Source organism: Oncorhynchus masou, chromosome 22 (genome assembly GCF_036934945.1).
Source record: "Oncorhynchus masou masou isolate Uvic2021 chromosome 22, UVic_Omas_1.1, whole genome shotgun sequence".
In the NCBI taxonomy this organism is placed as follows: domain Eukaryota; kingdom Metazoa; phylum Chordata; class Actinopteri; order Salmoniformes; family Salmonidae; genus Oncorhynchus; species Oncorhynchus masou.
Window position 1 is genome coordinate 18444298 of NC_088233.1, and position 13140 is coordinate 18457437.

Genomic DNA, 13140 nt, shown 5'->3' on the forward strand with positions numbered 1-13140 from the left:
ATTTCTTGAATGGGGCATGCTTATTTAAGATGGTTAGGAAAGCATTTTAAAAAAAATACCCAGGGATCCTCGAGTGACGGGATAAGATATATCCTTCCAGGATACCCCGGCCAGGTCGATTAGAAAGGCCTGCTCGCTGAAGTGTTTCAGGGAGCGTTTGACAGTGATGAGTGGAGGTCGTTTGACCGCTGACCCATTACGGATGCAAGCGATGAGGCAGTGATCGCTGAGATCTTGGTTGAAGACAGCAGAGGTGTATTTAGAGGGCAAGTTGGTAAGGATGATATCTATGAGGGTGCCCGTGTTTAAGGCTTTGGGGAGGTACCTGGTAGGTTCATTGATAATTTGTGTGAGATTGAGGGCATCAAGCTTAGATTGTAGGATGGCTGGGGTGTTAAGCATGTTCCAGTTTCGGTCGCCTAGCAGCACGAGCGCTGAAGATCGATGGGTAGCAATCAGTTCACATATGGTGTCCAGAGCACAGCTGGGGGCAGAGGGTGGTGTATAGCAGACTGCAACGGTGAGAGACTTGTTTTTAGAGAGGTGGATTTTTAAAAGAAGTTCAAATTGTTTGGGTACAGACCTGGATAGTAGGACAGAACTCTGTAGGCTATCTTTGCAGTAGATTGCAACACCGCCCCCTTTGGCAGTTCTATCTTGTCTGAAAATGTTGTAGTTTGGGATGAAAATTTCAGAATTTTTGGTGGTCTTCCTAAGCCAGGATTCAGACACAGCTAGAACATCCGGGTTGGCAGAGTGTGCTAAAGCAGTGAATAAGAACAATTTAGGGAGGAGTTTTCTAATGTTAACATGCATGAAACCAAGGCTATTACGGTTACAGAAGTCGTCAAAAGAGAGCACCTGGGGAATAGGAGTGGAGCAAGGCACTGCAGGGCCTGGATTCACCTCTACATCACCAGAGGAATAGAGGAGGAGTAGGATAAGGGTACGGCTAAAAGCAATAAGAATTGGTCGTCTAGAACAGAGAGTAAAAGGAGGTTTCTGGGGGCGATAAAATAGCTTCAAGGTATAATGTACAGACAAAGGTATGGTAGGATGTGAATACAGTGGAGGTAAACCTAGGTATTGAGTGATGAGAGCATTTTTGGAACATTATTGAACATTTATGATAAAAACATCCTAAAGATTGATTCTATACATCGTTTGATATGTTTCTACGACCAGTAATATAACTTTTTGGAATTTTAGTCCGACCTTTCCGCTGGATGTTGCATAAGCATTTCGATTTGTTTACCAAACGCCCTAACAAAAAGAGGTATATGGACATAAATGAACTTTATAGAACAAATCAAACATTTGTGGAACTGGGATTCATGGGAGTGCATTCTGATGAGGATCATCAAAGACTAAGTGAATATTTATAATGCTATTTCTGACTAATGTTGACTGCGCAACATGGCGGATATTTCTTTTGGCTGGTTTGGGCTCTGAGCTCCGTACTCAGATTATTGCATGGTATGCTTTATCCGCAAAGTTTTTTTTAAATCTGACACTGCGGTTGCATTAAGGAGAAGTGTATCTAAAGTTCCATGCATAAGTTGTATTTTCATCAATGTTTATAATGAGTATTTCTGTAAATTGAGGTGGCTCTCTGCAAAATCACTGCATGCTTTGGAAGCAAAACATTACTGAACATAACACGCCAATGTAAAAATAGATTTTTGGATATAAATATGAACTTTACCAAACAAAACATACATGTATTGTGTAACATGAAGTCCTATGAGTGTCATCTGATGAAGATCAAAGGTTAGTGATTCATTTTATCACTATTTGTGCTTTTTGTGACTCCTCTTTGGCTGAAAAAATGGCTGAGTTTTTCTGTGACTTGGTGGTGACCTAATAATCGTTTGTGGAGCTTTTGCTGGAAAGCATTTTTGAAACCAGACACTGTGGCTGGATTAACAATAATTTTATCTTTAAAATGGTGCCTAATACTTGTATGTTTGAAAAATTTGATTTATGAGATCTGTTGATTTGTATTTGGCACCCTGCAATTTCATTGGCTGCTGGCACTAGAGGAACCCTGTTCCCAGACAGGTTAAACAGCATGATCATTACACAGTTGCACCTTGTAATGGAAACAATAAAAGGCACCTAAAATGTGCAATGTCTCAAGCTGAAGGAGCATCCAATTGGCATGCTGACTGCAGGAATGTCCACCAGAGGTGTTGACAGAGAATTGAATGTTAATACCATAACCCATCCCCATAATTTTGGAGAATATGGCAGTATGCCCAACTGGCCTCACAACCGCAGACCACCGCAGACCACGTGTTACCACGTCAGTCCAGGACCTCCACATCCGGCTTCTTCACATGCGGGATAGTCAGACCAGCCACCCAATGAAACGGATGGGCCTATGCCCTCCCAGGCCCACCCATGAAATTCATAGATTAGGGCCTAATGAATTTGTTTCAGTTGATTGATTTCCTTATATGAATGAACTGTTACTCCGCAAATCTTTGAAATTGTTGCATTTATATTTTTGTTCAGTATACTACCCCGGTCAGATGAACTTGTGGATACCATTTGTATATGTCCGTGTCCAGTATGAAGAAAGTTGGAGGTAGTTTTGCAAGCCTAGGCTAACTAGTGTTAGCACAATGACATTGTATCTGCGAGCTGACAATGCTATTTTCCTGAATTACCCCCCCCCCTCTGGTCTCCACTGATTTAGTCACCCTAATTTCAACCATCCTACAAGGGGTAAAAACAATTGACTTAAGAGATTAATTTTTTAGACATGGCATGACATGTAGTATTTTCCTATTTTAGTATACACTGTTCCTATTCATGCAAATTTCCTGTCATTTTTTAAAGACTTCTCACAAAAACAAAAGTATCTATGAAATGTCACCAGAGCATTACATTACATTTACATTTAGCAGACGCTCTTATCCAGAGCGCTGAGTGTACCCCAAGCTTTTTATTTTCAAAACCTTTACATTTATTTCAGCTCGGGTCATGCTAATTTTGCGACCCGCAGAAACAACTTGGAAGACGAGGACCACAAAATATAAAATCCTCAAACGTTTAGGCGATAAAGCTGCACCGCTCCTTCAACAGAGCTTGGTGCTTATTATCGGATGTATTAGGTTAAAATACCCGACTTTTAAAATATAATGTTAATGATATGTTAGGGAAACACCAGGCTGAACAACTCAGAACATGAAGAATCAATTGTCTTGGTAAAAATGTATTTTATAACATAAGGAAGTGAAATGCCATCAACAAAATGCATTTTAACAAAATGCATTTTAACCCACTGGGCAGAATGGGTGAACACCATAACTTCACAAAACTATACCACATTTCCTGAAAAAAAATAAAACATGGACCCCTCCCTACCTTCAAGTCCTGGGCCACATCCAGGATGCGGGACAGCTTGGCCTGGTCGTACTGCTCCCCTCTCATGTACCACTCAGCCATTGAGTGCATGATCAGCTGACGGATAGAGGGGGACTGGCCCTGTCCATGCCAGGCATAGTGTAAAATGATAGCAGAGTTGGGGTGGTTGCCCAGGAAGATTGGCATGAGGGTGGAGATGAGCTCGTGGCGCAAGGTGTGCCAGGAGGTGCTTATCTGCAGCAGCGCCAGCACCAGCATGTCGGGACAGTGCTTGATGGGGAAGCTGAAGAGCTGCTTTACCTGCTCGTACTGGCCCACCTCAGAGAGGCGCAGGAGGCTTTCCACCAGGTCTAGGCTCTTCCTGTGAGGCGATAATCACAAATAAATTATATCAAATGGCATGACATTGTTCTAATAATTAATGAACTGTTTTACGTACCAGGTGGCTATCTCTCGGTTATCGTCCTCAGGTGGGGCCTTCAGTATGTCAATTGCTACAGTGTGGCAGGGGTAGTCAGCAAAGCAGAACACATCTGGGCTCATGAGGGAGTGCTGGATGAATGACAGCTGGAAGAGAGTGATAATGGTCATGAGGGCTGAGGAGAGGAGTTCATTGATGTGAATGAAGGAGTTTGTTACCGCCGGAAATAAGACCAAAGTGTTGTTTATGTAAATGACAAGACACCTGACCCATTCTCCTCCTTACCTGTCCTTCAGCATGCTTCCAGGGACGGTAGATTAGGTCAACAGGGAACACCTCCATGCCCAGGCCCCTCTGGATCCCATACACCACCATCTGCAGTCCCTTGCTGTCCCGGATTATGAAGCCAGGGTGGTCAAGCTCATAGGTCACCTCTTTAAAATTCAGATTGGGGTTCTAAAATATAAAAAGGAAATTTTCTGTACAAAGTGCAAGACATGAATGGCAAACTGAAGGGGAATAACATGTAATTCCACTATAACTTACAACTTCTTTGACCACATCAATTAGAACTTCTACATTCCAGGTGTGCGCCTGAGAGCCATCACCTTTGTCCTTTCCATCGCTCCAAATGCCACTGCCCGGAGCCGAGATGGACTGAGGAAGAAAAAAGAAAAACAATAGTATACTTAGAGCGCAATGTCATTTTTTACATGTACTTTTTTAACAGAGCTTCAGTAAGTTACCTGTAGGGGGATTCCATCAGACAAGCCAGAGTGGGTGCGAGCCATCATCCCCAGGACCCTGGCCACCTGGCTGGCAGTAACCTCCCGCACCCCATACTGTAGGATTATGTTGCGGCATTCATCGAGACTTAGAATGAAAGACAGACAATACATTAACAGGGGTAACGGACATTGAATTCCTTAGTGGTCATGCATGACATCAAAAACGATTTGTAATTTGCATTTCAGTTGCTAAATAACAGTCACCTTGCACAAAAGCCATAGCCAACTTCCTGCATGAACTCTGCGAGAGAACTCTCCATCATGGTCTTTGCTAACTCTCCCGAGTCTGGCAGAATCCTGTCCATCAGAATGTCTCGTTTTTCAGGGTATAGCAGTGGTGCGAGCACCACAGGGCAGCGCTCCTGCGGGAAATCTGAACCAGAATATTTAATGGATGGGGCAACATGTACAAAACGATCAGATTGTTGTGAATGAAGGAATCAGAGTTTGTGTTACTTCTGGAAATAATTAACATTCCCTTTCAAGTAGTGCGTCTATGCCCCTCACCTCTGCACAGGGTCCTGAGGAACGCGTCAATCTGCTCTTGTCCGACCCCGCTGGCTCCCTTCTGTCCAAAAAGAAGATGAGAAAGGAGCAGGTGCAGGACCTCTATGGCAATATCTTGGAAGCCACCTTCCTGGTTTCCTCCAAGGTCCGCGTCCACGTACGAGCGGAGGAGGTCCGGGAGCCTTTGTTTGACGAACTGCGCGGCTAAAGAAAAATGAGGAAATATTTCAAATAAATCCTATATAAGGATGAAACGGTCACCGGTTTCACGAAAAACCACTGTAAAATACCCAACGATTAGTATTACCATTTTAATCATTAAAACAATGTTTGATTACCACGGATTGAAGAATTCATAGTAAATACTGTCCTGCATCAACCAAAGTTAGCAACAGTCTGACGCAGGCACAGCATGCAACATGGGTTTTGTTTTGTGTGAAAACATGGCAGAAGGCAGTGACAGCGCTCGGGAGATTTTTCAGCCTTCTAAGAGGACCAAATCTGAAGTGTGGTAGTATTTTGGGTTTCACAAGAGTGCTGTGGAAAGATGGTCACACTGTCTGCAGAACATGCAAGGGAATGCAGATGGTGGTGTATGGGATCCAGAGGGGCCTGGGCATGGAGGTGTTCCCTGTCGACCTAATCTATCGGCCCTGGAAGCATGCTGAAGGACAGGTAAGGAGGAGAATGGGTCAGGTTAGGAGGAGATTGGGCCAGGTTTATGTAAATGTCAAGACAACACTTTGGTCTTATTTCCAGAGGTAACAAACGCCTTCATTCACATCAATGACCTCCTCTCCTCAGCCCTCTTGACCATTATCACTATCTTCCAGCTGTCATTCATCCAGCACTCCCCCATGAGACCAGATGTGTTCTGCTTTGCTGACTACCCCTGCCACACCGTAGCAATTGACATACTGAAGGCCCCATTTGAGGACAATAACCGAGAGATAGCCACCTGGTACGTATATCAGGGTATACCTGATGAAGACAGCTTGGCTGTCGAAACGTTGGTATTAAATTTTTGCATCTGAGCTCCAAGAGTGTGCGGCTCTTTTATTTTTATTTTCAGGGCTCATTGCAATTACCATCACCGTCTTAACTTATTATGGATAGGTGGGATGGTAGTGTCCCACCTGGCCAACATCCAGTAAAATTCTAATTACTATAAATATTAATCTTTCATGAAATCACAAGTGCAATACATCAAAATAAAGCGTAACTTGTTGTTAATCCGGCCATGGTGTCAGATTTCAAAAGGGCTTTACGGCAAACACAAACCATGCAATTATCTGAGGACAGCGTCCAGCACAAATGCATCAATCATTTTCAACCAGGGAGTTGCGACACGAAAGTCAGAAATAGCGATATAATATATGCCTTACCGTTAAAGATCTTCTGTTGGCACTCCAAAAGGTCAGTTACATTACAAATTGTCCTTTTGTTCGATAAATTCCTTCTTTATATCCACAACTCAGTTTAGCTGGCGCGCTTCAGTCAATACACTCGTTTCCCTCCGTCAAAATGCATACAAAATGAATCCCAAGCGTTACCAATAAACTTATCCAAACAAGTCAATCAACATTTGTAATCTATCCTTAGGTGCCCTAATACGCAAATAAACAATTAAATTTAAGACGGAGAATCATTAGTCTTTACCGGAGATAAACAAAAAGAACACACTCTCTCGGCCTTGCGCTTGGAAACACTACAGACAAAATGGGAGCCACTTAGAAAAACTACAACTTCTCCCTCATTAAAAAAAAAAAAAAAAAAAAAAAAAGCACGAAACTCTTTCTAAAGACTCTTGACATCTAGTGGAAACCCTAGGAACTGCAATCGGGGACAATTTCACACTATTATAAAAGTGCCAAACATTGAAATAAGTGGTATGCTGAATTGTATTTTTAAGGTTTGTCCTCGGTTTAGCCTGCCATTTCAGTTCTGTTATACTCACAGACGTTATTTTAACAATTTTAGAACAGTTTTATATCCACATCTACCAATTATATTCATATCCAAACTTCTGGGCCTGAGTAGCAGGTAGTTTTTCATCCGGATGTCAAAATACCGCCCCCTATGACAAAGTTAAGACTCATTTGTATTTCTGTAAATTGCACATGGGGCCATTGCATATACTCAAATGCAACACAGAAGATATACAGTCTTAAGTGAATAATAATAAAACGCCAATAATAAGACGACTACATTTACTATTCCCTTGTTTACAGAGTGGGCATGCAGCAGGCAAACCCAGTGATGCACCTGGTCCCTCATCTAGTTGTGACACAGACAATCGAGCAATCATTTAAAAAGGCAGGGTGCTTATGCACCCACATCAAAAAAATCCTCAAGACCTCACTCCAGCCCTTTCATATTACATTGCCAAGGACATGGTGCCACTTCAAATTGTTGAGAGGCTTGGCTTTCTGAGGCTGACAAAGGTTGCCGTGCCTCACTACAAAGTGAGTGCTGCTAATTTTGTTGTTTATTTGATTTGCTTACTTAAGGTTGTGTTCATTTAAACCTGCAATAGGGAAGCTTACTTCATCGCCACATGGTGCCATCTTTAATGTTAATGTTATTATTTTAAAGTTCATGGACACAAAAAGTACAGTCCTGCTAATTTTATTTGTTGTTTTCAATATAAAACTTGGTGAAATTATTTCAGTATGTGTATCAGTACTTTTTGAACATTACCGGCACATTTTAACAATACCGCGATAATACTGATAAGTGATAATTTTGGTCACTATAATTGTGATATGAAATGTTCATACCGTTTCATCTCTAGACTTGTATAACGAATGTCAAGCTTCTTGCTTAGAGAATACGGCTTCCTCCTGATTCAGCTCAGAGGCTTGAACACAGGACCTCTGCCTTTTTAGCACACGCGACTGGCCCTTGCGAAGCATCTTTTTAACAGTTGTGCCACGCGAAAAGCTAGCTATTTTTCAGCCCATGTAGGGACACATCAGGCCATGGAGTGAGTTTCACACATTTCCATGTGCTACACTTGGACACCTTGATAACAGAATAGCTTATGTGACCCCCCCTATACAGATAAAACATTGCATGGTTTCAAATCAGCAGGTATAGTCAAATGATTAAATATAAAACTGAGTTTACCAAAACCACGAAGGTCTGCGTTGCACGAATTCAGCAAAGCAAGGCCAAATATAACCTTAGGGAAAAAAAGAAAGATTTATGTAGAATCTCAAATTGTTTGGCATATTATTTTTAAACATTACAATAAAAACCACCATCTGACACCACACATTTCCACATTACTTTACTTACTTCTTGAACCTTGCTTAGCTTGAGAACTTTACTCAACTGAGTAAACAAGTGGGTGGAAGGCTTCAAACTCTGAAAATGATAAAAGTTAGAAAACATTACAGTTATTCTGATGCAGACAGTAATTTTGGCACATGAGAGGTCTAATGTGGACCCACTTCATCACTGCAGAAAGGGTACAATAATATTTATGAATTGCAAAATTATTTCACAAAGATATGAAAATAAGCATGTCTCCTACCTTCTGGTAGTGCAAGGGATTGTCGATTGTGTAGCAGAGTGTTGAAATAAAATTTGGCTTTGAAATCAGTGAAACACACTCCTGGATCAGAAACTGTGTCTTGGTCAAGTGGGCAAACGAAGGTAAAAGGGAGAAGAAGGAACAGAACAGGTTAAGGACAAAATAGGAAAGCAGAGTCACTTTCTAAAATAATAAAGGCAAGATAGACAATACCAATGATGATGAGGACATTTAAAGAAAACCTTAATCCTCATTGCTAAAATCTGTATAGCAACTGGTGTAATGAGTATTATTAATCAGAAATTACCTGATGGAAATCTTTGCCACTGCTTTTACCATCGCCACTGAAATCCACATGGGAGAAAAGACAGCGTAACAAATGCCTGTCTGCCTCAGGGCCGTGACGATTCACAATCTGTTGGGACAGAACAGATTCAACAAAATAACAAATAACAGGTTAGCCGTCAGAGCCACAATATAATTGTCAGACCTAATGCAATTCTAAACCCAGGGTTTTTTTCTGCATAGAAACATCTTGTTTATTCAGGCCACCTATATCCAAACATTGTTTTTAGTGAAATACATTTTTCGGGGTGCAAAAATATTTTCAGTGTAAACTTAAACCAGATATAAAGAACGTGAAAAAAGATTATCTATATATTGTTAAATATTTGAGAACTATCACTAAAATAAAAGCTAGACAAAAACGATGAATTCGGGAGTATTGATTGTTACAATAACTGATCATAAGAACATTTTTTTTTTTAATTGCAGGAAATTAGCTTAAACTGCAAAATATTAACATTTTGCAGTTTAAGCTATCTCGGATACATAGATAAATGTCTAGAATTGAGGGAAACTGGCTTTAAAACGTCACTAAGATGGGGGGCTTCAAAAAATGTTTTAACCAAGACCCTAACTAAATTCAGCCATGCCGACATTGCTACACACCCTGCCACCCCCACCAATTATGCCCATTTATTATACAGAAAAATCCTATGAACACTAGAATCATATTCGTTTTACAATCATTGTGATAATCCCAGAGCTGACAAAGTAAAAATTTGTCGTTCTGCCCCTGAACAAGGCAGTTAACCCACTGTACCTAGGCAGTCATTGAAAATAAGAATTTGTTCTTAACTGACTTGCCTAGTTATATAAAAGGTCAAATAAAAAAGACAATTTTGAATGCACGTACGTTTCAAAATCTACTTAGCTATAGCCCTTCAAACGTCTGAAAATGTGTGTACTGCTTTTGTGGCAAAACTAGAAAAAGACAAGTTGTGAGCATAATACCACATGCTACTCACATGTTGTATATCCTGCTGGCTGGCTCTGTAGTTTCTCTTAGTTAAATTGTCCACCAAGTAGCTGATTTGAGACAAAGCCAGCGAGAGCGAGTCAAGATTCATTGCTGGTTGGGGCGGAAGCAGGCGGCCGTGCCCGGCGCAAAATCACCATTATTCCCCTTTAGTCACTTCAGTGATAGGTTACTTCTGCCCATCCCCCCCCCCCCCCCAAAAAGGTGTGAAAATATTTTACAGCAAGCTACTTCTATCAGTGGATCTTGATACAAGGTAAAGTCCCTCAGCGCGACATCAAGTTCAGAATCTGAAAATAACCAAGAGAGAAAACAAGTTAATACAGATGCACATAAAAACAGTACAAACTCATTGAGCAAATAGTAAATAGTAGGTAGCCTAGTGGTTAAGAGCGTTGGGCCAGTAACCGAAAGGTTGCTAGATCGAATCCACGAGCTGACATGGTAAAAATCTTTCGTTCTGCACCTGAACGAGGGAGTGAATAAGAATTTATTCTTAACTGACTTGCCTAGTTAAAGAAAAGGTTTTAAAGTACACTGCTCAAAAAAATAAACACTAAAATAACACATCCTAGATCTGAATGAATGAAATATTCTTATTAAATACTTTTTTCTTTACATAGTTGAATGTGCTGACAAAGTCACACAAATTATCAATGGAAATCAAATTTATCAACCCATGGAGGTCTGGATTTAGAGTCAGACTCAGTAGTGTGTGTGGCCTCCACGTGCCTGTATGACTCCCTACAACGCCTGGGCAAGCTCCTGATGAGGTGGCGGATGGTCTCCTGAGGGATCTCCTCCCAGACCTGGACTAAAGCATCCGCCAACTCCTGGACAGTCTGTGGTGTAACGTGGCGTTGGTGGATGGAGCGAGACATGATGTCCCAGATGTGCTCAATTGGATTCAGGTCTGGGGAACGGGCGGGCAGTCCATAGCATCAATGCCTTCCTCTTGCAGGAACTGCTGACACTCCAGCCACATGAGGTCTAGCATTGTCTTGCATTAGGAGGAACCCAGGGCCAACCGTACCAGCATATGGTCTCACAAGGGATCTGAGGATCTCATCTCGGTACCTAATGGCAGTCAGGCTACCTCTGGCGAGCACATGGAGGGCTGTGCGGCCCCCCAAAGAAATGCCACCCCACACCATGACTGACCCACCGCCAAACCGGTCATGCTGGAGGATGTTGCAGGCAGCAGAACATTCTCCACAGCATCTCCAGACTGTCACATGTGCTCAGTGTGAACCTGCTTTCATCTGTGAAGAGCACAGGGCGCCAGTGGCGAATTTTCCAATCTTGGTGTTCTCTGGCAAATGCCAAACATCCTGCACGGTGTTGGGCTGTAAGCACAACCCCCACCTGTGGACGCCAGGCCCTCATACCACCCTCATGGAGTCTGTTTCTGACTGTTTGAGCAGACACATGCACATTTGTGGCCTGCTGGAGGTCATTTTCCAGGGCTCTGGCAGTGCTCCTCCTGCTCCTCCTTGCACAAAGGCGGAGGTAGCGGTCCTGCTGCTAGGTTGTTGCCCTCCTACGGCCTCCTCCACGTCTCCTGATGTACCGGCCTGTCTCCTGGTAGTGCCTCCATGCTCTGGACACTACGCTGACAGACACGGCAAACCTTCTTGCCACAGCTCGCATTGATGTGCCATCCTGGATGAGCTGCACTACCTGAGCCACTTATGTGGGTTGTAGACTCCGTCTCATGCTACCACTAGAGTGAAAGCACCGCCAGCATTCAAAAGTGACCAAAACATCAGCCAGGAAGCATAGGAACTGAGAAGTGGTCTGTGGTCACCACATGCAGAACCACTCCTTTATTGGGGGTGTCTTGCTAATTGCCTATAATTTCCACCTGTTGTCAATCTATTTGCACAACAGCATGTGAAATTTATTGTCAATCAGTGTTGCTTCCTAAGTGGACAGTTTGATTTCACAGAAGTGTGATTGACTTAGAGTTACATTGTGTTGTTTAAGTGTTCCATTTATGTTTTTGAGCTATATATATATATATATATATATATATATATATATGATAAACTGGGATTGTAAATACCAAAAGTGCCGTGTACAACACAACTGCCATGGGAAGAGAGCCTCATTGCCCACAAAAAAATGGGGTAGGCCTACTACTCGCCTGGTATAATCCTGATTCACACACCACCGCAATACAAAAGAACAAAACACTTTAAATGTAATATGAACAAGTTAAACACAAACGTACAGTCAACACAAAAGAAAAATGTAAAAATCTATGTAAGTTACAGTGTGTGCAAATGTAGACGAGTAGGGTAGTAGGCTAACTAAAAAACAGCAACAAATTGCTTGCTAGTTAATCAGCTACTTCGCAACTTACAGGTAGAAAGTCACCATGATCGAGTTATAACGATGGTCACTTCTACATTTGCACACACTAACTTATAGACGTTTCTTTTGTGTTATTGACTACACGTTTGTAACTCTGTTGTTTTTGTCGTACTGCTTTGCTTTATCTTGGCCGGGTCGCAGTTGTAAATGAGAACTAAGTTTAAGTTTGCCCAAACAAATTATCAATGTTAGCGAAAAATATGTCCACAACGTCGGTCTAGTAAAACTACCAAATTGGGCCTTGACTTGATGCACACCCTTTAACATTTACTACCAGTCCAATCAGCATCGTGTGCGCTGATAATACGGATGATTTCATATCTCTTCTACACTGACAGCACGTGGTTAATCAATGAATAACCAAGCCAAAGTAGTTTATATACTTAAAGCGAGTTATATCAATTTCTCACGTAGGTTGCTAGCTATGATTTCAGTGTCCCAGTAATAATGCAAATTATACGTTAGTTGCCGTTAGTGAGAATACTAAGTTAACGTTCGCATATTTGTCGTGTGTGTCTCATCTAAAAAAACAATTAAATGTGTTATAGTCCACGTAGATAACCTACTTCGCTAGCATCTGTTCACTCAATCTTCGGCAACATCTTGTTAGTTAGCAAACTTCGCTTACGTTAGCTAATAATATCAACGATAGCTATGTTTGCTAGATGCAGAACATAACTGACCAACTTGGTCCATTAACGTTAGTTACATAACGTTAACCATCTAACATTAAGTTACTGTTACAAGTCAACTTGTAACAGACAAAGAGCTAGACAGCTAACGTTAGCTAGCCGGATAAGCAAGCACATTGCGTTTG

General features: G+C 41.8%; 1 protein-coding gene across 25 annotated transcripts in view; it reads right to left on the minus strand.

Annotated features, from left to right (window-relative positions):
* LOC135509127 (CCR4-NOT transcription complex subunit 1-like) overlaps positions 1–13140 on the minus strand; it is a 35338-nt gene that overhangs the window by 21442 nt on the left and 756 nt on the right. For 22 of the 25 annotated variants that reach the window (XM_064929514.1, XM_064929512.1, XM_064929513.1 and 19 more), the window contains exons 2-13: positions 9937–10237; positions 8934–9041; positions 8627–8725; positions 8389–8457; positions 8218–8272; positions 5089–5292; positions 4786–4954; positions 4540–4666; positions 4340–4450; positions 4079–4249; positions 3812–3939; positions 3373–3733 (exon numbers count right to left, since the gene is read on the minus strand). In XM_064929514.1, coding sequence (XP_064785586.1) covers positions 3373–3733; positions 3812–3939; positions 4079–4249; positions 4340–4450; positions 4540–4666; positions 4786–4954; positions 5089–5292; positions 8218–8272; positions 8389–8457; positions 8627–8725; positions 8934–9041; positions 9937–10038 — 1704 coding nt within the window. In that variant the 5' untranslated portion in view covers positions 10039–10237. The remainder of the gene's footprint in view (positions 1–3372; positions 3734–3811; positions 3940–4078; positions 4250–4339; positions 4451–4539; positions 4667–4785; positions 4955–5088; positions 5293–8217; positions 8273–8388; positions 8458–8626; positions 8726–8933; positions 9042–9936; positions 10238–13140) is intronic. The other 3 variants (XM_064929515.1, XM_064929496.1, XM_064929491.1) reach the window with 1 other exon arrangement.